Here is a 26,344-nt window from a genome sequence, read left to right as displayed (position 1 = left end):
CGAGCCGGGGCCCGAGCTCAACACCTCCGGCCCGCGCGCTCCGTGCGGGCCGGCGCGGGCGGCCCCGTAGCGCAAGGGAGGGCGGGAAAGGAAGGGGCGGGGCACAAGGGCGAGTCTATAAAAGGCGTCGTTCAGCGGGTCCTCTCCTCAGAAGCGCCGAGAGCGCGGCCGGGACGGTTGGAGAAGAAGGTGGCTCCCGGGAGGGGGAGAGACAAACTGCCGTAACCTCCGCCGTTCAGGATCCCGGTTACTTATTTATTCGTTACCCCTTTTCTTCTTCCTCCCTCCCAAAACCTCCTCCTTTCCTCCCTTCTTTTGTTTCCTTTTGGGGGAGCCGAAAAAAAAATCTCCGGAAAGGGAGAAGAGGCTTCCTTTCCGCCCTCTTGGCTTCCCCGCCTCCTCCCCTCCCCCACCTTCCCCTCCCCCTCCGGCCTTTTCCCTCTCTGCTCCGGGAGATCTTTCCCGGTGGCCGCCCGGACGAGGTCTGAGCACTTAGGCGGCGGTGGCGCAGGCTTTTTGTAGCGAGATTTGCGCCTGCGCAGCGCGCCTACCTCGCCATGCACGGGGGCGGCCCCCCCTCCGGGGACAGCGCATGCCCGCTGCGCACCATCAAGAGAGTGCAGTTCGGAGTCCTGAGTCCGGATGAGTTGGTAAGCTGCTCTGCCCTTCTCCTTCCCGTGCCTCGGGTGATCCTCAGGGAGGATGGGCCGACGACGCTGATGTCGTGCGGGGCCCAGCCTTCAGGCTCCCAAAATTACGCCGGGATCGAAACAGGCTTAGGGCTTGCTCTGCCTGAGATGGGTGCTTGGCTGGGCAGAGAAGATGATTCCGTACTTTGGAATTGTCCAGATTCGGATCGTTGGAAGTCTGGATAGGAAGTGGAGTCTCAAGTTGTTTTTTCTTCTCCTTCCACAAATGTTGAACCCCTGTGGTATGTGACAGTCCCCCGGCCCTAGGGACACACAGCTGAACAATGTAACCAGGGCCCCATCATCCAGAACATTTTCTGTGGGAAAACAGCAGGGAAGACACAAGAATAAAAAGAAAGAGCAAAAATAATTAAGTGCCTAGAATAAAGTGAAACAAGGAAATTCTGTAAAAAGTCACTGAAATTGAATGATGTCAGGGTTTGCTCCCTGTCAGAAGTGACAATACCTGAGTAATGAAGAGTATCAGTCCTCGAAGCCATAGATTGTCGGGGAAGGGTTTATTTTCAGGTAGAGGAAAAGAGTGTTACGGAACTGAGGGAGAAATAAACTTGTATCCTAGAGATGGAAAAGCCAGTGTTGGGGCAGGGGTTAGTGGGTGAGGGGTTAGTGTTACAAAGTATGCTGAAGAAGCGTGGAATATTGTAAACCCTGCTAGAGTGAGAATTCTATTTCAGTAACCGTTGGATAACTATAAACAGAATGATAGGCACGTATGGTAGATCTGTGAAGAGCTGATGGGAAGTGGATGAAGATAGACAGCAGTGACCATAGAGGGGTACTCTTAGGGGATAACTTTTGGGGACGTCTTCCTGCTGAACTAACAGAGAATGGAATTAAATGGCTGTGTTTCTGGACTGAGACAGTTCTGTTGGAAAGAGTTCAACTATGGGAGAACTCACAAAAACTAGAAAAACCTGCATTGATTTTCAGAACACCCAGACCACTGAATGAATTCCAGATAAATATTTAAACAAAGTAATAACACACCAAAAAAATATAGGCTTTTAGGGGAGCTGCTACCAGAGTATGAACACTTACATTAGTAAGTTAAATAAAGGTAAATTTTATGGTAAGCTGATAATAAGCTGAGTGTTGTACATGAAAGAGTAAGGCAGATTATGAGCCACTCTGTAAAAAAATAAATAAACTGGGGGCTAGGGAGATGATGGCTCAGAGGTTAAGAGCACTGGCTGCTCTTCCAGAGGTCCTGAGTTCAATTCCCAGCAACCACATGGTGGCTCACAACCATCTGTAATGAGATCCGGTGCCCTCTTCTGGCATGCAGGTGTACATGCACACAGAACACTCTATAGATAGTAAATAAATAAATCTTAAAGTAAATAAATAAACTGGGAAACAATTTGAAATTTGATGGACAGGGTTTGATTTTTCAGTTTTTACTGGAACTCAGAGTCAGTCTGTCTTGTGCGTGGTAGGCAAGTGCTCTGACCACTTAGCTCCAGTATCCCCAGCTCTTGGTGTTTTGAAACAGAATCTCGCCGGGCGGTGGTGGTGCACGCCTTTAATCCCAGCACTCGGGAGGCAGAGCCAGGCGGATCTCTGTGAGTTCGAGGCCAGCCTGGTCTACAGATCGAGATCCAGGACAGGCACAAAGCTACACAGAGAAAACCCCGTCTCGAAAACAAAAGAAAAAAGAAACAGAATCTTGCTGTTTAGTCCAGGCTGCCCTGGAAATGGTGATTCTTCTGCCTTAGTTTTCTGAGTGCTGAGAGTATAGGTTTGCACCGCCATACCTGGTTTGGTTAGGTTTTTTTCAAAATTAAAAAAATTAGGCTAGGTGAAAAAATGTCTTCAGCAGTTAGGAGCACTTGTCGCTCGTTGAGAGGCCCCCAGTAGTGGCTCACCTCCATCTGTAACTCAGTTACAGGGGTCCGATGCCTTCTAGCCTCTCTGGGCCCTGTGTGCACTTGGTGTGCAGGCAAAACACTAATACAGATAAAATTTTTAAAAATAATTTTAAGAGGCACATATGCTTGGCTGTGGGTCCCGCGCAGTGTTTGTGGAGGTCAGAGTGTAGCTGGAGATCCATAGGCCCATGAGCCACCTATTGTGGGTGCTGGGGTCTGAGTTCCGGTCCTCTGATGGACTGCTGAGCCAGCCTCTCCAGCCTCAACTGGATTTGTTAACACACAGAGGAGTTAGGGGCAGACATGGTGGGGCATGCCTTTGATTCCAGCACTCTAGAGACAGAAGGGGGAGGATCTCTGTGAGTTCCAGGCCAGCCAAGGCTACCTACAGTGAAACCCTGTCTTGGGGGGAAAAAAAGGAGTTCTGCATCATTAAGAAATGGATGAGGGTTGTGTGAATAGACATTGGCAGAAGTAGAACAAGTGTCCATTCAGTTCTTCATTGGTTTACCAGGGTTAGAGATCACCTCAGTGGTGGGGCGCTACGATTCCGCCTTTGGTCCTCAACTCAAAAAAAAACCAAAACTTCCTAATAACGGGTTAAAAGAGTTTCCTGTCCGGGCAGTGTAGGCACACACCTTTAATCCCAGCACTTAGGAGGCAGAGTCAGGCGGATCTCTGAGTTCGAGGCCAGCCTGGTCTACAGAGTGAGATCCAGGACAGGCTCCAAAGCTACACAGAGAAACCCTGTCTCGAAAAACCAAAAAGAAAAAAGAAAAATTTAAAACTATTGTTTAGATTTATTTTATGTGTGTGAATGTTTTGCCACCATGGATGTTTGTACACAATATGTGTACCTGGTTCCTGAGAGAGTCAGAAGAGGGCATTGGAGCCCCTGGAACTGGACATACTGTGTGGTGCTGGGACTCAAACCCGGGTCCTCTGCAAGAGCAACAAGCGCTCTTAACCACTGTGCCGTCTCTAGTCTCCTTGCTTTCCTTTGGCCCCTCTGACCTGCTTGTCTTTTAACAAGCTTCTTATTGCTTCAGGGGCTACTTAATCATTGTCTCTGCTGCTTGGAAAAGCATTGTCCAGACCTCTTCTATGCCTCGTTCTTCATGTCGGTGTGGTCTGTGTTTAGATGTCTGCCCTGACCATTTAAATAGCATCCTTTATTCTGGAACCCTTACCCTCTGTTTTAATAGCCTGTCACTCTTAGAGGATTTTTTTTTTTTAACTTGTTCACCAGAGAATGCTGTTACCCAGTATTTCCAGTAGTTCCTGGTACTGACTGGCATGTAATTAAAATTATTTGGGTAAATAAGTGAATAGTTGTACAAATATACATTTGAAAGGATTATTTATTTTAACATTTGAAAATGACAACTAAGTCACTTAAATATTATATTAGTAAATGCTAATAAAAACCTTTCTTAGCTGGGTGGTGGTGGCGGCGCACGCCTTTATTCCCAGCACTTGGGAGGCAGAGCCAGGTGGATCTCTGTGAGTTCGAGGCCAGCCTGGGCTACCAAGTGAGTCCCAGGAAAGGCGCAAAGCTACAGAGAGAAACCCTGTCTCGAAAAACCAAAAAAAAAAAACCTTTCTTGAATAACTTAGGTCCTGTCTTTATAATAGAACAAGACTATCCTAATAAACGAAATCCAATGTTCCCAGATGGCTCTCACATTTGAGGCAAAGTCACAGGGGCATAGGGGTTGTTCTGCCCGCTGGAGAGAAGCACAGGTGCTCTGTGAACTACTAATTGCACGTGGTCCAGTTTCAACATTAGATGGCGCTGGATCTCTTTGAATGACATCATATCTTTGTGAAGCCAAATTGGTTTTTTTGTTTGGTTTAGCTTTTTTGTTTGTAATTTTATTTAATTCTGTGTGTATATGTCAGCATAAAGCTGTGTGTCTACTGGTGCAGGTGCTCACAGAGATCAGAGGTGACAGATCCCCTGGAGCTGAATGCAAGTGTTTTGCCTAAAAATAAAAATAAAAGATTTGGGGTGTGTATGCCACGTTAATGTGGGGTGCCTGGAGAGGCCAGAAATGGTGTTGGATGCCCTGCACTCGTGTTACAAGTGGTTGTGAGCCAGCAGACATAGATGCTGAGAATCCACTCCCCAGTCATCCACAAGCAATGCCTGGGGCTTGGGTTTGTTTTCTGAGATAGGGTTTCTCAGTGTGGCCCTGGCTGTTCTGGGACTCACTCTATAGACCAGGCTGGCCTCCAACTCAAGAGATCTGCCTGCCTTTGCCTCATGAGTGCTGGGATTAAAGGTGTGTGCACCACACCTGACTCTCTCCTATGTGTTCTTAAACACTGAGTCATCTCTAGGTCCAGTTTTTTGTTTGTTTTTGAGACAGTGTTTGTATCTCATTGCTGGGATCACAGGCCCATGCCACTGCACCCCCACCACAGAGCTGCGGTTTTAGCAGTTGCTAAGGACTAGCAGATTTGGAGCAAGAAATAAGGATGGTGTTAGCTTATCTGATCCCAAGGATTGTTTGTTTGTTGTTGTTTGGTTTTTCGAGACAAGGTTTCTCTGTGTGGTTTTGGAACCTTTCCTGGATCTCAGTCTGTAGACCAGGCTGGCCTCAAGTTTGGGTTTCCTTGCTTAATGATGGATCTTTTGTGGAGGTGTTGTGAGCAGATACAGTGAAAAAAAATTACCTAATGGTATGCAGGTGAGGCTTTTTGTTTGTTTGGTTTTTGAGACTTGGTCTCATGTAGTCCTAGTTGATCTAGAACTCATTACATAAGCCAGGCTTTGCTTAAACTTGGCTCTTTTGTTCTCCTGAATGCTAGCATAACGGGACATGAGCCACTATGCCTGGCCTTTCAGATGACACCGCATGTGGGGCTGGGGAGATAGCTCATATGATAAAGAACTTGGGTTTCAGTCCCTAATAACCATGTAAAAATCAGGTGTAGGGGTGTGCTCCTGTCATCCCAGTGGTGAGGAAATAGACAGGAGGGTCTCTGGGGCTTGCTAGCTAGTCAGTCTAGCCACATTGGTGTGCTGCAGGTTCAGTGAGAGAACCTGCTTTTGAGGGAATTACATGGCTTTATTTTGGGAAAGAAGATGGGTAAATAAGGGGCTCCCTGTGTAGTGTTCCTCAGTTTTGGGGTAGAAATTGAGTTACAGAGGGCTCTTTGAATTGGCAGGTGTCTGCTGTCAGGACCAGAGAGATGGCTTGGTGGTTAAGAGCATACACTGTTCTTGGAGAGGGCCTGAGTTACCCATACAAGTGACTCAAACTGCCTATAACTCTAGCCCCAAGGGGATCTAACCTCTGAGGGCACCTGTACTCACGAGCACATACCCATGCACAGACGACATACATACTCATAAAATTAAAAAGAATGTATGCTACCATGGGGCTAAAGAGAGCTCAGTGGTTAAGAGCACTGGCTACTGAACCTAGGTTTAATTCCCAGCACCCACATGACAGCTTGTAACACCTTAATTCCAGTTCCAGGTAGTTCAGTGCCCTCTTCTGGCCTGTCTGGCACCAAGTACACATGCAGTATGTATGCATACATGCAAGTAGAACACTCAAACACATAAAAATACATCTTTTAAAAAAAGTCTGCCAGACATAGTGGCAGTGTTTATAAATTCAAGGCTGTCCTAGTCCATACTGTTAGTTCCCAGCCATTTAGGGCTTTACAGTGAGGTGTGTGTGTGTGTGTGTGTGTGTGTGTGTGTGTGTGTGTGTGTGTGTGTGTGTGTAGGGCATGATCTGTACCCTCAAGGATTATAGTCAAGTGAGCATAACTATTATGTAAGCAAATAGTTCTTTCCGATACCTTGTTCAGTGCCAGGCCTTAAACAGTGTAGTTTAGTATTAGCAAACAGGTGTTAGGAGCTTGCCATTTATCTGGCAAGCTCATGAATGGGATCCAGGGTGCTCAGCTTGTTTGAGATCATAGAGTACATAGAGAGTCCAAGGCCAGTCTATGTTATACTAGTTCTGTCTTTAAAATGAATGAATGATCTGGGCATGGTGGTGCGTGCCTTTAACCAATCCCAGTGCTTTGGAGGCAGAGGCAGGCAGATCTCTAAGTTCAAGGGGAGCCAGGGCCTACTTATTTAGTGAGGTCCTGTTTCAAAAAAATAAAAAAAGAGTGAATATCATTGTTTCTGCTATTGTAAGGGAGAGTGGGATGAGCCTGTGTTTAGGACTAGAGAATGCTGGGTTTCACTTCTGACTACTTGAAACTGAAGGCTTGAGTAATAACTTCATACAATATGAAGTTTCTAGTATCTAAGAGATAAAAAGTCATTCCTAGGAGGTCAGTGCTTAGGATTAGAAACACAAGTTTTGTCTGTATCTCAGAGTTAACACTCAATGAAGCTTTTATTAAATTAGTTGACCTTTATACCTCTGATTTAAAAGTCTGGTTTTCATTGTGTGAGAGGATACTCAAGATTGCCTTGATCACCATAGCTACTTCCAAACCAAGAATATGGCTTTGTGCCAGAGTGCTTGCCTAGCATGCTTGAGGCCCTGGGTTTGACCCCAAGACTACATCCTCTTCCCCCATACATACACACGGACATAAAAAAGACCGTATCTCACCGGGCGGTGGTGGCGCACGCCTTTAATCCCAGCACTCGGGAGGCAGAGGCAGGCGGATCTCTGTGAGTTCGAGGCCAGCCTGGGCTACCAAGTGAGTTCCAGGAAAGGCGCAAAAGCTACACAGAGAAAGACCGTATCTTCTGAGCTCCCCTAGTTCTCTTCACTGAATTGACCCCATTGAGTCCTGGCTCCACCTTTCTTGAGACTTCAGCCATTCATTTCTACTCTGCCAACTATACAGTGCCTGGTTGTCCTTGCTTACAATCAGTTTCCACCTGGACATGGAGGTGTTGGTAATTTAGGAGTCAGTGGCAGACATAGGGTTAAAGAAGAGATGGAATCTCGAGGTGCCCTGTTCCTCCTCGGGAACTGATGTTAAGGGTTGGCAGATATGTCTTGACAGCAGGCCTGTGCTCTCAGGCACATCGCAGGTGCAGAGAGTTTTGCCAGGGTGTCAGATAGTTGTTGGCGTGATTTCAGCTTTGGAGAAGAAAAAGACAATATTTTTGGTTTTGACACCCCACTCTTGAAGCAACTTACATCCCTTTTTATGTTAACGCCTGTGGATGGCGTAGTACAGAATTTAACACAGAGAGATATCTGAGCTTCTGGTGCTAGCTAGAGGCAGGGGAATTGGGCATGGTGATGCACGTGTAATCTTAGCTTTTGGGAGAAAGGCAGGAGGATCTGGAGTTTGGGGCCACCATGAGCTACACAGCAAGACTGTCCCATAGGAAACACTAGAGGCTCGCACTCTGTTAGGAACACATGCCAACTCACCCCACCCTCATGCACACACAGTGGCTGGGACATACTTCTGAGATGTAGTACTCAAGTTTAGTATTCCAGAGTTTCAGCTATGCTGACATTCCCCTTTCATACTGGGAGAAGGAAGTAGTGTGGGATTTTTCTCAGGCTTTAGTGAAGAACTCTAGCTCTGCAAGTGAGGACTCCTACTTAGTTGGTGCTGGCTTTTCTCTTCTGCAGAAGCGGATGTCTGTGACAGAGGGTGGCATCAAATACCCAGAGACAACCGAGGGAGGTCGCCCCAAGCTTGGGGGACTAATGGATCCAAGGCAGGGGGTTATTGAGCGGACTGGCCGCTGCCAGACATGTGCAGGTAAGTGCTGGGGTCAGAGGAATCCCTGATGGAACAGTTTTAGGTCCTTAAAGCCAGGAATAGATGATTACCTAAAAACCTAGTCTCTTGAGGTCAGTGGGAACTTGGAAGAAAGTATCAGTATGTGTTTCCACAGGTAACATGACTGAGTGTCCTGGCCACTTTGGCCACATTGAACTGGCCAAGCCTGTGTTCCATGTGGGTTTCCTGGTGAAGACAATGAAGGTTTTGCGCTGTGTCTGCTTCTTCTGCTCCAAACTGCTCGTGGATTCCGTGAGTAGGGCAGTGGTCCCAAGTCTGGGAGGGCAGTTGCTAGCTGGGGGGTGGCGATGGGGGCAGCTTCGATTGACCCTCCTCTATTCTTCCCTCAGAACAACCCGAAGATTAAGGACATCCTGGCCAAATCGAAGGGGCAGCCCAAGAAACGTCTTACACATGTCTATGACCTTTGCAAGGGCAAAAACATCTGCGAAGGTGGAGAGGAGATGGATAACAAGTTTGGTGTGGAGCAGCCTGAGGGGGATGAGGATCTGACCAAAGAAAAGGTGACAGGGACCGGCCAAGACTGGGAATTGAGTGAAAGGACACAGAACTGTGGGATGTACTGGCCTGGTTGGAATGACCCAGGCTAGGTCTGATGGTTCTTCTCTTTGGAAGGGCCATGGTGGCTGTGGACGGTACCAGCCCCGGATCCGGCGCTCTGGCCTGGAGCTGTATGCTGAATGGAAGCATGTTAATGAAGACTCTCAGGAGAAGAAGATCTTGCTGAGTCCAGAACGAGTCCATGAAATCTTCAAACGCATCTCAGATGAGGAGTGTTTTGTTCTGGGCATGGAGCCTCGCTACGCCCGGCCTGAGTGGATGATTGTCACAGTGTTGCCTGTGCCGCCTCTCTCTGTCCGACCAGCTGTGGTGATGCAGGGGTCTGCCCGCAACCAGGTCAGCTGCTCTCAGGACTGCATTGTGGGTGGAGGGCTAGGTATCTGGGAAAGGACGGTGACTAGAGGGTGGGTCAGATACACCTGTGGTGGCCAGGAGGACTAATCTAAGTTTGAAAATGCTTTGCCACTTGATAGCAGTGTACCCTTTAAAGATGCCCTTACGTTGTCTCCCAGGGTAGAGTGAGGGGAATCACTGTATGCCTGGTTCCTGTGTGCTGAGCACCCAGTTAGTGGTAGCCTGACTATGATGCTGATTTCTTGCTTCAGGATGATCTGACTCACAAACTGGCTGACATCGTGAAGATCAACAACCAGCTGCGGAGAAATGAGCAGAATGGCGCAGCTGCCCATGTCATCGCAGAGGATGTGAAACTCCTCCAGTTCCATGTGGCCACCATGGTGGACAATGAACTGCCCGGCTTGCCCCGTGTGCGTCTGCATAGCCCTGCCCTTATGGATTGGAGCCAGGGTGGGGCCAGTAAGGGGCAGAAGTCGAGGAGAACCCAGTGCTGACTACCTGGGCGCCCCTTGCCGTGTTTTCTTTCAGGCCATGCAGAAGTCTGGCCGCCCCCTCAAGTCCCTGAAGCAGCGGTTGAAGGGCAAGGAAGGACGGGTTCGGGGGAACCTGATGGGCAAACGCGTGGACTTCTCAGCCCGCACTGTCATCACCCCTGACCCGAACCTGTCCATCGACCAAGTCGGTGTGCCCCGCTCCATCGCTGCCAACATGACCTTTGCGGAGATTGTCACCCCGTTCAACATCGACAGGTGTGCTTTAGTCCATTCACCCTGTCCATGGTGCCAAGGCAGGGGGTGGGGCACATGGCAGAAGTGTGCCTTCCTCGTCTGCAAGAGACAGCTTGGGGTGAGCCCAGGAGATACTGAGGGTTATGTTTGGCATCTCTTTGAGGTTTGGGGATGAAGGTGGGAATGGAAGCTTTTTGGAAAGTGTTTTGCTCATTTCATACTTCTTTCCTTCTTAGGCTTCAGGAATTAGTACGCAGGGGAAACAGCCAGTATCCAGGAGCCAAGTACATCATTCGAGACAACGGTGATCGAATTGACTTGCGTTTCCATCCTAAACCCAGTGACTTACACCTGCAGACTGGCTATAAGGCATGTAATAGGCTGTGACCCTTCATTTGTTACGGGAGCAGAAAGTCCCCTTAGAATGGGGTCTGGCCTAGATTTAAGCTTGTTGAGTGGTTGGTTGTTTTAGGGTAGGGGGAGTGGTGTGGGTTTTTGTTGTTTTTGAGACAGGTTTTCACCATATACCCTAGGCTAAACTGGAACTCTCAGACTTCAATTTTTGTGTTTGTTTGGGGTAGTTTTTCTTTTTTTGGTTTGGTTTGGTTTGGTTTTCTCAAGACAAGATTTCTCTGTGTAGCCCTATCTGTCTGGAATTCTCTCTGTAGATCAGGTTGGCCTTGGATCTGCCTGCCTATGCCTCCCAAGTGTGGGGTTAAAGGCATGCACCACCACCGCCCAGTAGCTCTCGGACTTCAAATTCATGTTCCTCCTGCCTCAGGCTCCTTAGTGCTGGTGTGTGGCACTTGATACTGGGTGCCTCTTTCTTGTTTTATAAAACAAGGGTTCTGCTGACACAGTTGTTCTGCCAGCCACTGATAACAGAATGGGGTTCTATCAGCCCATGTCAGATTGTATGTGGCAGGGGAGAGAGCTCCATGGAATTGGTGGTTGCTACTTTTTATTATCCCTAGTAACCTGATGATGTTGGTTGGACTAGGGCTGCGCAAAAGGAGTGTGTTTGATGTATTTTTCAGTGAAATAACACTGTCACCAGTACAAGAGACTAGGTCCATTGTCATTTCCATCTAGTGTGCCTCCTTCAGTGAGCCTTTTCTGTACCTCACCAGGTGGAACGGCACATGTGTGATGGGGACATTGTTATCTTCAATCGTCAGCCAACCTTGCACAAAATGTCCATGATGGGACATCGGGTCCGCATCCTCCCCTGGTCTACTTTTCGCTTGAATCTTAGGTCAGTTCTGCACCTGAGGGAAATCAGGCTGAGATGGGGACAGGCCAGGCAATTCTGTTAAATGTCACTGGTGACAGAGTTCCAACTCTGCATTCTTTCTCTGTTTGGCTACAGTGTGACAACTCCATACAATGCAGACTTTGATGGGGATGAGATGAATTTGCACCTGCCGCAGTCTCTGGAGACACGGGCAGAGATCCAGGAGTTGGCCATGGTGCCTCGAATGATTGTCACCCCTCAGAGCAATCGACCTGTCATGGGTATTGTGCAAGACACGCTCACGGCAGTACGCAAATTCACGAAGAGAGATGTCTTCTTGGAGCGGGTATGTGATCCAAAGGAAAACTAGTCTTTGATGGGCAAAAGGGTCTTAGAATATGTAAGAACCAGGGAAGGAGAGCTACAGTGTTTTTCTTTAATTTTATGTATTGTCTGTAAAGTAAAAATGAGGGGAAAGTATGTCCTTGTTAAATTTTTATTTTATCACTTCTTTATTTTTGCCTTTACTTCTTTCCTAATTAAAAGAAAAATAAGATCTTACTATAATTTTTTTTCTTTTAAACTAAAATTTGCAAGACACTTCTGGCATCATTGTGCTTCCAAAATGTGGTTTTTCTTGCTGGGCATGGCAGCCTCCCAAATATTCCTGAGATAATGAAACTTCCAGTCTGACTTTCTCCTCCTCTTTTCTTTCTTTCCTTGCTGTTTACCTCACAGGGTGAAGTGATGAACCTTTTAATGTTCCTCTCCACGTGGGATGGGAAAGTCCCACAGCCAGCTATCCTCAAGCCCCGGCCGCTGTGGACAGGCAAGCAGATCTTCTCCCTCATCATACCTGGTCACATCAACTGCATCCGTACCCACAGCACCCATCCTGATGATGAAGACAGTGGCCCTTACAAGCACATCTCTCCTGGAGACACCAAAGTAAGGCCTGGCTTCTGGGTATCTAGTTAAAGGATTTGGACTTGGGAATGAGAACAACATTTTGAGTGCCTGCTTGTCCACAGGTGGTGGTGGAGAATGGGGAGCTTATCATGGGCATCCTTTGTAAGAAGTCCCTGGGCACCTCAGCAGGCTCTCTGGTCCACATCTCCTACCTAGAGATGGGTCATGACATCACTCGCCTCTTCTACTCCAACATTCAGACTGTCATTAACAACTGGCTCCTCATTGAGGGCAAGTATAGCACGTTCTTCCGAATCATATATGAGACTTTTTCCTCGTTTGTTCTTTACCTTTTTCTTTTTCTTTGTTTTTCAAGTCAGGGTTTCTCTGTGTAGCTTTGGAGCCTGTCCTGGATCTCCCTCTGTAGACTAGGCTGGCTTTGAACTCATAGAGATCCACCTGCCTCAGCCTCCCGAGTGCTGGGATTAAAAGGTGTGCGCCACCACCTGGCTTGTTTACTTACCCTTTTTGTTTGTTTGTTTACACTCCCAGGTTGCCTAAGAGTCCAAAAATGATTGATTGTTGCTAATGCTTTTCTTTCTTCCTAGGTCATACCATTGGCATTGGGGATTCCATTGCTGATTCCAAGACTTACCAAGACATCCAGAACACCATTAAGAAGGCTAAACAAGATGTAATAGAGGTGAGAAGGAAGGCCGGGCAGAGAAGAGCTTCTTAGGAACTTTGAACTTAACACCCACAAGAGCATGGGTCAATGAAAACTCTGTCTCTAGGTCATTGAGAAGGCTCATAACAATGAGCTAGAGCCCACCCCAGGGAACACGTTACGTCAGACATTTGAGAATCAGGTGAATCGCATCCTCAATGATGCTCGGGACAAAACCGGCTCCTCCGCCCAGAAATCCCTGTCTGAGTACAACAACTTCAAGTCCATGGTGGTGTCTGGGGCGAAAGGCTCCAAGATCAACATCTCTCAGGTAAGAACTGTTTTTCCGGTCTGGACGGAGACAGAGGCCTTGTGTGTGTTTTGGTGTGGGGAAAGTGGAATTCCCCACTACCCCCGCTGCAGTGTGGGGCTTGAAACAAGGGCCACTCACATGGGAAAGGCCTTTTTTTCTTTTCTTCCTTTTTTTTTTAAGTACATGTTCTTGCTGTGTAGCCTCTATTGAGTTTGAACTTAGTTACTTGCAGGCATGCACCTCTATTCCTGGTATAAATTCTTATGCTTAAGGCAGGGGAAGTTTTATGCAGCCTGTGTTTTCTACTTCCCAGGTCATTGCTGTTGTTGGGCAGCAGAACGTGGAGGGCAAACGGATCCCATTTGGATTTAAGCATCGGACTCTGCCTCACTTTATCAAGGATGATTATGGTCCTGAGAGTCGAGGCTTTGTAGAGAACTCATACTTAGCAGGTCTTACACCCACTGAGTTCTTCTTCCACGCCATGGGAGGACGAGAAGGTCTCATCGACACAGCCGTTAAGACTGCCGAGACTGGTGAGGCCTGTTTGGAGTGCACGTGGGGGTGGAGTTCTCAGGCTACAGGTTCCTGTTTGTGTATCTTTAAGCTTTGTAGCCCTCTTGCCTCAGGTCTTTCTCTTGACTCCCTTTCCCAGGGTATATTCAGCGAAGGCTGATAAAATCCATGGAGTCCGTGATGGTGAAATATGATGCAACTGTGCGGAACTCCATCAACCAGGTGGTACAGCTGCGCTATGGAGAGGATGGCCTAGCAGGCGAGAGCGTTGAGTTCCAGAATCTGGCTACACTCAAACCTTCTAACAAAGCTTTTGAGAAGAAGTAAGGAGGCGGGCAAGCAGATGATCCCCACCCTGGGCCCTAGTGCTTGAGTTAAATTATTCCCCTTGGAGAAGTGACCTAATGCATCTTTCAGCGGGCTTGACTTTTAGCACCAACATTTCTCCGTCCCTTTGAAATAGTTGTTACATGGGAAGAGAGTGGCTACAGAGGCAGATTTGAGATCTGACCCTGTTTTGTCCCTAGTGGTAGGTAGTACAGAGCAGCACATAAAGGGATGGTACAAGCTTAGGTCCCGTTAGCTGACCCCCATGGGGCCTGGGCCTTGTACAAGATCCTTTGCCTCCAAAGCCCTGTTCTCAGTTGTCTGTGCACATCTGAAAACCTCACGCCATACCTTATGGGGTGAGAACCCAGAGCCAGTGTGTCCTCTCATTCACCCTTGTCACCTCCAGGTTCCGTTTTGATTATACCAATGAGAGGGCCCTGCGGCGCACTCTCCAGGAGGATCTGGTGAAGGATGTGCTGAGCAATGCACACATACAGAATGAGCTGGAACGGGAATTTGAACGGATGCGTGAGGATCGGGAAGTGCTCAGGGTCATCTTCCCAACTGGTGACAGCAAGGTACATATAAATGGGATGTGCTAGACTAGAGAGGTCCTACTGTGCACAGCTGTCCTGTTTACAGTCCTCCCTTCAATCCCTCCTCCCTCAGGTGGTCCTCCCCTGTAACCTTCTGCGTATGATCTGGAATGCTCAGAAAATCTTCCATATCAACCCTCGCCTTCCCTCTGATCTGCACCCCATCAAAGTGGTAGAGGGTAAGTAGTGCCTGCTCTGATGTCTCCGGGCTAGACTGGGGATTGGAGCTGCTGTGGCCTGGTCTGACAATCTCCTTGCCTCATTGGCCCCAGGAGTCAAGGAGTTGAGCAAGAAGTTGGTGATTGTGAACGGGGATGACCCACTAAGTCGGCAGGCACAGGAGAATGCCACGCTGCTCTTCAACATCCACCTAAGGTCCACGCTCTGCTCTAGACGCATGGCCGAGGAGTTTCGGCTAAGTGGAGAGGCCTTTGACTGGCTGCTTGGGGAGATAGAGTCCAAGTTCAACCAAGCCATTGTGAGTGTTAATGCTTCTTCAATGTTGGCCTTGATTTTTTTTTTTTTTTCCCTTTTGCTTATTGGCTGTTCTGGTTCCTAGCAATGGCCCATTTCTCTACGTTGCTTGATATCTTTGCAAGGCTGCTATGAACAGCCATACCATTATATCACAGCAACATTAAAAATGAGGGATTGAGCCGGGCGGTGGTGGCGCACACCTTTAATCCCAGCACAAAGGAGGCAGAGGCAGGTGGATCTCTGTGAGTTCGAGGCCAGCCTGGGCTACAGAGTGAGTTCCAGGACAGGTGCCAAAGCTACACAGAGAAACCCTGTTTCGAAAAACAAAAATAAAATAAAAAAATTGAGGAATTGCCAGTCCCATGTGAAAGAAACTGAGGTTCATATAAAGTGAGCATCAAGCAGTGTTTATTCCAGAAGTAAGTGTCATGACTAGGATATGAAATTGAAACAGTCTTATTTTCCTAGAATGTCTACTGTATGAGAATTCTAATTCAGGTAAATATAGGAAATAAAAGAAGTTAGTAAGAAAGAGATTGCAGATACTAGAACAGGTTTTCACTGTCTTTGAGGATTTTACAGAATAATGGGAGGATAGAAAGACATTATAATGGAACTGGACAGAGATGGGTGGCTTAGTAGTTAAGACCATTGGTTGCTCTTGAGGGGACCCAGGTTCAATTCCCAACATGTAGGATGATGGTTCACAACTGTCTGTAACTCTGGTTCTAGGAGAGCCAATACCCTATTCTGACCTCCATAGGCACAAAGGCAAATAAATGGTACACAGACATACATGTAAGTAAAATACCTACACACATTTAAAAAACTAGATGGACGTCGTGGCACTTGCCTTTAGCCCCAGCACTTTGGAGGCAGAGACAGCTCTCTCGAGTTTGAATAATAATAAAAAATACAACGCCATTGAAAGAATCACTTAAAGACAGCCCCGATGTTTGGATTGGAAAATTCAGATGTTGTTAAATGTCACTAATCCCCAACTTAGCATAGTCCTTACCAAAATTCCAATGGGCTTTTAAGGCAGAAATTTACAAGTTGATCCTAATGAAATCACTATATGAAAATACAAATGACTCAGAATAAACAAAATAATCTTTGAAAGATCAAACGAAGCTGATATAATAGCTTAGTCTAGGCAGAGCCAGGTGGATCTCTGTGAGTTTGAGGCCAGTCTGGTCTACAGAGCGAGATCCAGGATAGGAACCATAACTACACAGAGAACAAAAAGCTCAATATGTAAAGGTGCTTGCCACCAAGCCTGAGAACCTGTGTTCTGTCTCCAGAACCTCCATGAGCCCTCATGATGGAAGGAGAGCATTGACTTTTATAAGTTGTCCTCTGACCTCCACATGTGCCATGGCATGCATGAACTCATACATTCACACTATAGGCCTCATGGAGATTGTAGATGTGGGCTAGAGAGATGATTCAGGGGTTTAGTGCACTGGCTACTTTTCCAAAGGACCTGAGTTCAATTCGAAGTACCAACAAGATGGTTCATAATCGTAACTCCGGTCAGTGACCTAACACCCTCTTCTGGCCTCTGTGTATGTACATCAGCATATTCATGCTGCACAGGCATGCACGCAGGCAAGACACCCATACACATAAAACAGAATTTTCTTTAGAGGAAAAAAAATGCATTTGGCATGTTAATAGTATCTTTTCTGGGTATGCAACGTATCCCAGAGTGAGGGCAAGTGATAGGTTATACACTGAAGATTTGTAAAGGAAATAATCAAGTAAGACTAAGATTTAAGTATCCGTTCCTTGCTACACTCATCTTGCCCAGGTTTCTTTATAATTAACAAATAGGCTCGCTCTGACTGCGTCCCACTACTTGCAAGATAGGCTTTGTCTGATGCCACCTTTTCCATAGGCCCATCCTGGAGAAATGGTGGGCGCTCTGGCTGCACAGTCTCTTGGAGAACCTGCCACTCAGATGACTCTGAACACTTTCCACTATGCTGGTGTGTCTGCCAAGAACGTGACGCTGGGTGTACCTCGACTTAAGGAGCTCATCAATATTTCCAAGAAGCCAAAGACCCCTTCGCTCACTGTCTTCCTATTAGGCCAGTCTGCTCGAGATGCGGAGCGGGCCAAGGTAGGAATAATGGACTGCCTGGCAAGAGGAGGTTGAATCAAAAATATTTCCGTTTGAGGATTTCCCGAGGCCTTTGAGCTACCCCAGTGTCATGTCATGGATCACTGTCTTTTCCTAGGACATTCTGTGCCGCTTGGAACATACAACATTGAGAAAGGTGACAGCCAACACAGCCATCTATTATGACCCCAACCCCCAGAGCACAGTGGTGGCAGAGGACCAGGAGTGGGTGAACGTGTACTATGAGATGCCTGACTTTGATGTGGCCCGAATATCCCCCTGGCTCCTGCGTGTGGAGCTGGACCGCAAGCACATGACTGATCGGAAGCTCACCATGGAACAGATTGCTGAAAAAATCAACGCAGGTAAGGCTGGGCAGGCAGCTGCCAGGGATGTCCCACCTAGGTTTCTACTTCATGGTTACTTCACTTGCGTCCTGAGAGTCACCTACCACCTGTAAACACCTGCTTTCCAACAGGGCTTTTCAAGGATCCTTAAATCCTACAGGTCATCTCTGTACTTCTTTCTCTCTAATGTGGTTTGGGTTTGGTCTGGGTGTGTGCATATGCATGTGTGTGCAGTGTACATGCATTTGTGAGGGGCAGGCACACTTGCATATCTGGAGGGCAAAGGTTGACATTGGCTGTGTCTTCTTTATTACTCTCCATGTGTACATACATACATACATGTACATACATACATACATACATGTACATATATATAAAACGTGTTTATCTGTTTATTATTGAACCTGGAACCCACTGGTTTGTCTGGGGCTGCACAACCAATGAGTCTCTAGGACACATCCACTCCCCCCCCTCCCTCCCCCACACACATTTTACTTGACTTTATATGGTACTGGAGCTCCAAACTCAGATCCTAATGCTTACTGAGTAAGTGCTCTTACCCCCAAGGCATCTCCCCAACCCCCTTTTCCTCTTTGTACAGAAGTGTTTATGAGAAAGGTATCCGTGAGGAAAAATTAGCCGAAAGAGTTCCCTCTGAGAGAAAAACTGCTAATGAAATGAAACTGGGCAACGGTGAAATACGGTTTTTCTCATGGTGTGTTACTGTTCTGCCAGGTTTTGGCGATGATTTGAATTGCATCTTCAATGATGATAACGCAGAGAAGTTGGTCCTTCGTATCCGCATTATGAACAGTGATGAAAACAAGATGCAGGAGGTAAAGGGACGGAACAGGGGGAGGAAAGTGATGTATCCTGAAAAATCATTAAATTGTGCTTAGTAACCTCTAACAGTAAGATGTGAGTAGCGCCAGGCGGTGGTGGCGCATGCCTTTAATCCCAGCACTCAGGAGGCAGAGGCAGGCGGATCTCTGTGAGTTCGAGGCCAGCCTGGACTACAGAGTGAGTTCCAGGAAAGGTGCAAAGCTACACTGAGAAACCCTGTCTCGAAAAACCAAAAAAAAAAAAAAAGATGCGAGTAGTATTGAAGGTCCAATCACACCCACCTAATAGGAAACAGTTGGTTAATAATGATTTTCAAAACATCCAACAACAAAATCTTTAAACTGAAGTCATAATAGCGTCCAGATCGACAACAGAATGCAGTGGAAAAGGGGTGCTTATAACTCTACCACCTGGCTCTCCTCCCGAGTTCCTCCTACAGCTTGCTTGCCTGAAGCAGTAGAGACTTCAGCCTCAGGGGCAGATTGGATAGTAGGAATTATTGTGTTCTTGGGAAATGGTATACAGTAGACATAAGGATCCATGTTTGACTAGTGACTTGGTCCTGGGCATGACTCCTGAGAGGTTGTGCTGGTCTGGAATTAGCTAGATGGCTCATATATTCCAGATTCCCTTGAACCTTACTTTGGTGGTAGTGATGGGTTGTTTTTTTTTTGTTGTTGTTGTTGTTTTTTTGTTGTTGTTGTTGTTTTGAGTCAGGTTCTGACTGTGTAGCCCATTAGCCTAGGTAAATCACGGCCCTCCCTCCTTAAGATCCTGAGGGAGTGTTGTGATTACAAGTGTGTGCCATCTATAATTTGGATAGTTCTGATTTTTAGCTATTTCAAGTCAAGAAAGTAGGAGAAAACTGAGAGCAATACTTTGGAGAGTTGCATCTGGGTAGATAAAGGAGGAAAAGTCCAAATTGTAAGTAAAAAAATCTTTGAAACAGTGAAAAGCATGCCTGTATCTCCATATTTGGGAAGATCAAACAGTTACAATAAGTCCACTTAATTAGAACAGTCAAGTTTTAGTATTGGACTGATCATTTATATGAGTATAGCAAGATTTTTAGCATTTGTTTTGTTTGGCAGTCCTCAGGAGATGGAGACAGTTGGATAGTTCCAGTCCAGCCAGGATTAGACAGTGAGACCCCCATGTCACAGAAATGGGGGCGGAGCTGGAGCTGTAATTCAAAACTGAAGAGCACTGGCTGCTCTTCAAGAGAACCCAGATTCAGTCCTCAGCAACCAAATGGTGACTTCCAACTCCTGTCCTAGGGGATCTGACGCCCTCTTCTGGCCTCTGAGCTCCCTGCATGCATGCAGTACACAGACACATGCAAGCATAATACCCAGACCTACAGTGTAATGAAGAGTTCAGAAAGAGGCAGTCTTGCCACATATAGTGAAACATACCTGTAATTCCAGATCAGGATGTTGAGACAGGAGTAACAAGTTTGAGCCCTACCTGGACTGCATAGCAAGACCCTGGCTCAAAAATAGCTGGGCGTGGACTGGAGAGATGGCTCAGAGGTTAAGAGCACTGGTTGCTCTTCCAGAGGTCCTGAGTTCAATTCCTAGCAACCATATGGTGGCTCACAACCATCTATAATGAGATCTGGTGCCCTCTTCTGGCCTGCAGGTGTGCATGCAGACAGAACACTGAATACATAATAAATAAATAAATAGCTGTGTGTGGTGGCGTACGACTCTGAGTTTGAGGCCAGCCAGATCAACAAAATGAGTTCTAAGACAGCCAGAACTACACAGACTAATCTCGGCATTTGGGAGACAGAGGCAAGCAAATGCGTGAGTTTAAGGTCAGCCTAGTCCATAGAGTGCGGTCTAGGATAGCCAAGGATACATAGTGAGACTCTATCTCAAAAAGTAAAAAAAAAATGGTATTCTTTACTAGCTCTAAGGTTAAAAACCCTGTAAAGAAATTGCTTTTCCTAGGACTTTCATTTATTTGTTTTTGAGGCAAGATCTTACTGTAGCACTGGCTGTCCTGGACTCACTATGTAGACCAGGCTGGTCTTGAACCTTGTAGATTTCACCTGCCTCTGTTTCCCAAGTGCTGAGATTAAAGGTGTTCACCACCACACCTGGACCTAGTACTCCATTTTTGTTCTTTAAATTTATTTATTTATGGGGCTGGAGAGATGGCTCAGAGGTTAAGAACACTGACTGTTCTTCCAGAGGTCCTGAGTTCAATTCCCAGCAACCACATGGTGGCTCACAACCATGTGTAACAAGATCTGGTGCCCTCTTCTGACCTGCAGGGATACGTGCAAACAGAACACTGTATGCATAATAAATTTTTTTTTTTTTTTTTTTTTTTTTGGTTTTTCGAGACAGGGTTTCTCCGTGCAGCTTTGCGCCTTTCCTAGAACTCACTTGGTAGCCCAGGCTGGCCTCAAACTCGCAGAGATCCGCCTGCCTCTGCCTCCCGAGTGCTGGGATTAAAGGCGTGTGCCACCACCGCCCGGCATAAATATTTTTTTTTAAAAAAATTATTTATGTATTTTTGGTTTTTTGAGACAAGGTCTCTACATTGTACCCCAGCTGTCCTAGAGTTCATTATGTAGACCAGGTTAGCCTCAAATTCATAGAGATCCATCTGCCTCCTGGGCGCTTATATTAAAGGTGTCGTCACCACACTCAGCAAGTTTTTTTTTAATTGTAGGTGTGTGTGGGGTGTTTCCATGTGTATATGCACCACAAGTGTGCCTTGTGCCCTTGGAGGTCTGAAGAAGCTGTTGGATCACCTAGCACTAGAATTATAGGTGATTGTGAGCCACCATGCAGGTGCTGGGAACCAAACCCAAATCCTCTGAAAGGGCAACAAATGCTCTTAAAACACTGAGCCATCTCTCCAGTCACTCCAGGGTTCCTTAATGTTAAGTCATATCTCTGTCTTAAACTCTTGATCTTCTGCCATCATCTGCCCGTTACTGGGATTGTAGGAGTGCTTTACCATGCCTGGCTGCATGACATGAAGAACTTGGCAGCTACTGACTTAGAGGAATTATCAAAGTAATAGCATATCTTGATAGATTATACAATATATCCATTTAATGAAGTCCTTTGGGGGCTGGAGAGATGGCTCAGTGGTTAAGAGCACTGGCTGCTCTTCCAGAGGATGTGGGTTCAGTTCCCAATACCTATATGTTGGGTCATAACCATGTGTAACTCCAGTTCCAAGGGATCTGATGCCCTCTTCTGGCCTCCAGGGACACTGAATGCACATAGTATGTAGACATACGTGCAGGCAGAATACCCATACACATAAAAATAAATAAAATTGTTGGGGCTGGAGAGATGGCTCAGAGGTTAAGAGCACTGGCTGCTCTTCCAGAGGTCCTGAGTTCAATTCCCAGCAACCACATGGTGGCTCACAACCATCTAGAATGAGATCTAGTGCCCTCTGGCCGGCAGGGTACATGCAGACAGAACACTGTGTATATGATAAATAAAATAAATCTTTTAAAAAATAAATAAATAAATAAAATTGTCAAGCTGGGCAGTGGTGGTACACACCTTTAATCCCAGCACTTAAGAGGCAGAGGCAGGTGAATCTACAGAGTTCAAGGTCAGCCTGGTCTACAGAGCAAGTGCCAGGACAGCTGGGACTATACAGAGAAACCCTGTGGTGAGGGGCGGGGTGGGGTGGGGGAATACTGTTACTCTTTTGGTTTTTTGAGACAGGGTTTCTCTGTGTAGCTTTGGAGCCTGGCCTGGAGCTCACTCTGTAGCCCAGGCTGGCCTCAAACTCACAGAGATCCACCTGCCTCTGCCTCCCAAGTGCTGGGATTACAGGCGTGCGCCACCACTGCCCGGCAATACTGTTACTCTTTTTTTTTTTTTTTTTTTTTTTTTTTTTTTTTTTGGTTTTTCGAGACAGGGTTTCTCTGTGTAGCTTTGCGCCTTTCCTGGAGCTCACTTGGTAGCCCAGGCTGGCCTCGAACTCACAGAGATCCGCCTGGCTCTGCCTCCCGAGTGCTGGGATTAAAGGCGTGCGCCACCACCGCCCGGCCACTGTTACTCTTAAAGAGGACCCAGTGTCCATTCCCAGAACCCCCATGGTGGTTCACAATCATTAGTAATTTGAGTTCCAGAGTATCTGGTGCCTTCTGAGCTCCAAGGGCACCATGCAAGTATATTGTACATAGACATACAGGCAACAAACCACTCAACCATAAAGTAAATAAATAAATTTTCTTGAAAGTTATTTTAAAAAGCTAAGTGTCTCAGTGGAGCCAAGGAAGCAATTTTTTCTGGGAAGGTTGTAGTTTGGGGAGGGACCAGGGTTGAGACCAAAGGTCTAGATAGGGTTCCTGACCTCATTCTTGTTGCAGGAGGAAGAGGTGGTGGATAAGATGGATGATGATGTCTTCCTGCGGTGTATTGAGTCCAACATGCTGACAGATATGACCCTGCAGGGTATCGAGCAGATTAGCAAGGTCAGCATTCAACCTTCTCCCCTACCCCACCCCATGACCAGCTGCCCCCACTGTGCCCCACCTCACCTGACTGGAGTTCACGGTGTCTCTCCAGGTGTACATGCACTTACCTCAGACTGACAACAAGAAGAAGATCATCATCACAGAAGACGGAGAGTTCAAGGCCCTGCAAGAGTGGATCTTGGAGACTGATGGTGTGAGCCTGATGCGGGTGCTGAGTGAGAAGGATGTGGACCCTGTGCGCACCACATCAAATGACATTGTGGAGATCTTTACGGTGAGCCCACAGAGCAGGAAGCCTGGAAGTCTCTCTAGGGCCCCCATTCATGATTTCCATGCTATGGCTTTCTGAGTCCATTTTTTTAATTTAGGGTGGGCTGGCCCTTGTTATCCTCCTGACAGTCTGGGTAGTGACGGGATCAGGGAGATGAACAGAGCCGACTTGGTCTCAACTCTTTCCTTCACCTCTGTGGCAGGTGCTGGGCATTGAGGCTGTGCGGAAGGCCCTGGAGCGGGAACTGTACCATGTCATCTCCTTTGATGGTTCCTATGTCAATTACCGGCATTTGGCTCTCTTGTGTGACACCATGACCTGTCGCGGCCACTTGATGGCCATCACTCGTCATGGAGTCAACCGCCAGGACACTGGACCACTCATGAAATGCTCCTTCGAGGAAACGGTAATGGCAACCCACTAAGGGTGCGCGCACGCGTGCGCGCGCACACACACTTCACTATGTAACCTGCCTAGCCTTAGACTCAGTGACCCTCCTCCCTCAGCCTTCTGAGGGCTTGGTGACAAGGCAAGCATGAGTCAGGCCCAGCTGCTAATGGCAGTTTTATCATCGTTGTCATCATCATTTGTTGTGAGGCAGGGTCTCACTGTGTAACCCTGACCGGAACTCACTGTGTAGACCAGGCTGGCTTTGAACTCAGAAAGATCCTTCTGCCTCTGCTTCCCAAGTGCTAGGACTAAATACTTGGGCCCCCATGCCCAGCTTAGTAAAGGTGATCTCCAAGGATCTTGAGAGGAGGGACCCGGAGTGGAGGGGTGGTGCAGTGGAGGGGTGGTGCAGTGGAGGGGTGGTGCAGTGGAGGGGTGGTGCAGTGGGCTGGCACTGCCCTGCACTGTGGCGGTGCTTGAACCACTACAGTGCTGCATGTGAAGGGCTGGTGTGTCCCTTCTGTTGTGCAGGTGGACGTGCTTATGGAAGCAGCTGCCCACGGGGAGAGTGACCCCATGAAGGGAGTCTCTGAGAACATCATGCTGGGCCAGCTTGCTCCAGCTGGCACTGGCTGTTTTGACCTCCTGCTTGATGCTGAAAAGTGCAAATATGGCATGGAGATCCCCACCAATATTCCTGGCCTGGGGGCTGCTGGACGTGAGTCTGAGGGCTGGCTTCAGCTGTGTAGAACTGGCCGGGTCTCTGGAGGGTGGGTGGGTGAGGACAGGTGTGTGAGGGAGGGTGCTGTCAGTCCCTGAGTGCTGCTCCTCATGATTACTCTGGGCTTCTTTGCAGCTACTGGCATGTTCTTTGGCTCTGCACCCAGTCCAATGGGAGGAATATCTCCTGCAATGACACCCTGGAACCAGGGTGCAACCCCAGCCTACGGTGCCTGGTCCCCAAGTGTTGGTGAGTAGCCTTGTCCAGAAGAGGACCGTGGGACTTCAGCGGCTCTGGGGCTGGGAACGGTACTGAGCTACAACTGATTCCTCCTGTTCTCCCTTCCAGGGAGTGGGATGACCCCGGGAGCAGCTGGTTTCTCTCCCAGCGCTGCATCTGACGCCAGTGGCTTCAGCCCGGGTTACTCTCCGGCCTGGTCTCCCACACCAGGCTCTCCAGGCTCCCCTGGACCCTCAAGCCCGTACATCCCCTCACCAGGTGAGTTGCTCTGCTTATCTCCTCCTCACTCCTCCCTCTGGGCCAGGCTCTCCACTCATCTCCTTTTGTCTTTTCCCTACAGGTGGTGCTATGTCTCCCAGCTACTCGCCAACATCACCTGCCTATGAGCCACGCTCCCCTGGGGGCTACACACCCCAGAGTCCCTCATACTCCCCAACTTCACCCTCCTACTCGCCGACCTCCCCATCCTACTCTCCAACCAGCCCCAACTACAGCCCCACCTCGCCCAGCTACTCTCCTACATCTCCATCCTACTCCCCGACTTCTCCCAGCTACTCCCCAACATCGCCAAGCTACTCCCCGACTTCTCCCAGCTACTCCCCAACATCGCCAAGCTACTCCCCAACATCTCCCAGCTACTCCCCGACTTCTCCCAGCTATTCCCCAACATCTCCCAGCTACTCCCCAACGTCTCCCAGCTACTCCCCAACGTCTCCCAGCTACTCTCCCACCTCCCCCAGTTACTCACCGACATCTCCAAGCTATTCTCCGACATCTCCAAGCTACTCACCAACTTCTCCAAGTTACTCACCCACCAGCCCTAACTATTCTCCAACTAGTCCAAATTATACCCCAACATCACCCAGCTACAGCCCAACATCGCCTAGCTACTCACCTACTAGTCCGAACTACACACCGACCAGCCCTAACTACAGCCCAACCTCTCCAAGCTATTCCCCAACTTCACCCAGCTACTCCCCCACCTCGCCAAGCTACTCCCCCTCCAGCCCGCGGTACACGCCACAGTCCCCAACCTACACACCAAGCTCTCCGAGCTACAGCCCCAGCTCACCAAGTTATAGCCCCACTTCACCCAAGTATACCCCAACCAGTCCTTCCTACAGCCCCAGCTCACCGGAGTACACCCCTACCTCTCCCAAGTACTCACCTACAAGCCCCAAATATTCACCCACTTCTCCCAAGTACTCCCCTACCAGCCCCACTTACTCCCCTACCACCCCAAAATACTCCCCGACCTCTCCTACGTACTCACCGACCTCTCCAGTCTACACCCCGACCTCCCCCAAGTACTCGCCTACCAGCCCCACCTACTCCCCCACTTCCCCCAAGTACTCCCCCACCAGCCCCACCTACTCCCCCACCTCTCCCAAGGGTTCCACTTACTCTCCCACTTCCCCTGGCTACTCGCCCACTAGCCCCACCTACAGCCTCACCAGCCCAGCCATCAGCCCGGATGACAGCGATGAGGAAAATTGAGGGTGAGCGGGGCACAGCAGCGGCAGGTTAGGGTCAGGCAACCTCGGGGGCCTGTGCAGTCTCTTCCCACAGGCTGAGACCCTAGCCTGGGTCCCTTGTACATAACTCCTTGTGACAGAACCCTCTGGAAGTTCTGGATCCCTCCTTGGATGGCGCTTTTCGTCTTGTCCTCTCCTCGCGCTGTCTTGGGACTCACTGACAGCTGCAGGGTTTTGTCACCCCACCTAGTCCATGCCTGACTCCACAGTGAAGGTCTTTGCTTGCCTGGGATTTGATTGGGTGGGATTAAAGGCATTTTAACTTCCGAAGGCTAGTTCCTGCTTTGGGTCATACAAATGATCTGGAAGAACAAAGCTTAAGCTGCCTTTTGTCTTGTTATTTTTTTGAAATTTAAATAAAGTTTACTAATTTTGACCAAAAGTCAA

At 48.0% G+C, this 26,344-nt stretch overlaps 1 protein-coding gene across 1 annotated transcript; it reads left to right on the top strand.

Annotated features, from left to right (window-relative positions):
- Nucleotides 1-146: 146 nt before the first annotated feature.
- Nucleotides 147-26,344, top strand: Polr2a (RNA polymerase II subunit A). Its single transcript, XM_028869464.2, has 29 exons — nt 147-650; nt 8,158-8,290; nt 8,427-8,563; nt 8,662-8,835; nt 8,948-9,229; nt 9,499-9,660; nt 9,779-9,999; nt 10,215-10,347; nt 11,109-11,233; nt 11,348-11,558; nt 11,951-12,160; nt 12,244-12,412; nt 12,730-12,824; nt 12,916-13,119; nt 13,415-13,637; nt 13,757-13,940; nt 14,354-14,525; nt 14,617-14,722; nt 14,816-15,021; nt 16,921-17,145; nt 17,264-17,510; nt 18,228-18,328; nt 22,693-22,797; nt 22,892-23,074; nt 23,274-23,477; nt 23,993-24,179; nt 24,318-24,431; nt 24,531-24,680; nt 24,763-26,344. The coding sequence occupies exons 1-29, from the start codon at nt 558-560 to the stop codon at nt 25,917-25,919; spliced, it is 5,913 nt and encodes a 1,970-aa protein (XP_028725297.1). The 5' UTR covers nt 147-557; the 3' UTR covers nt 25,920-26,344.

The sequence above is a fragment of the Peromyscus leucopus genome, chromosome 8b (genome assembly GCF_004664715.2).
Source record: "Peromyscus leucopus breed LL Stock chromosome 8b, UCI_PerLeu_2.1, whole genome shotgun sequence".
NCBI classification, from domain to species: Eukaryota; Metazoa; Chordata; class Mammalia; order Rodentia; family Cricetidae; genus Peromyscus; species Peromyscus leucopus.
The sequence above is the reverse complement of the archived record's forward strand: the minus strand, read 5'-3'. Positions and strand labels throughout refer to the sequence as shown.

Bases quoted from the DNA above. Each gene is read 5' to 3' on its own strand.
- Polr2a (XM_028869464.2), top strand. From the start codon at position 558: ATGCACGGGGGCGGCCCCCCCTCCGGGGACAGCGCATGCCCGCTGCGC. The intron at 11,234-11,347 runs GTCAGTTCTGCA...GTTTGGCTACAG, and splicing joins ACTTTTCGCTTGAATCTTAG to TGTGACAACTCCATACAATG. The intron at 24,681-24,762 runs GTGAGTTGCTCT...TTTTCCCTACAG, and splicing joins CCCGTACATCCCCTCACCAG to GTGGTGCTATGTCTCCCAGC.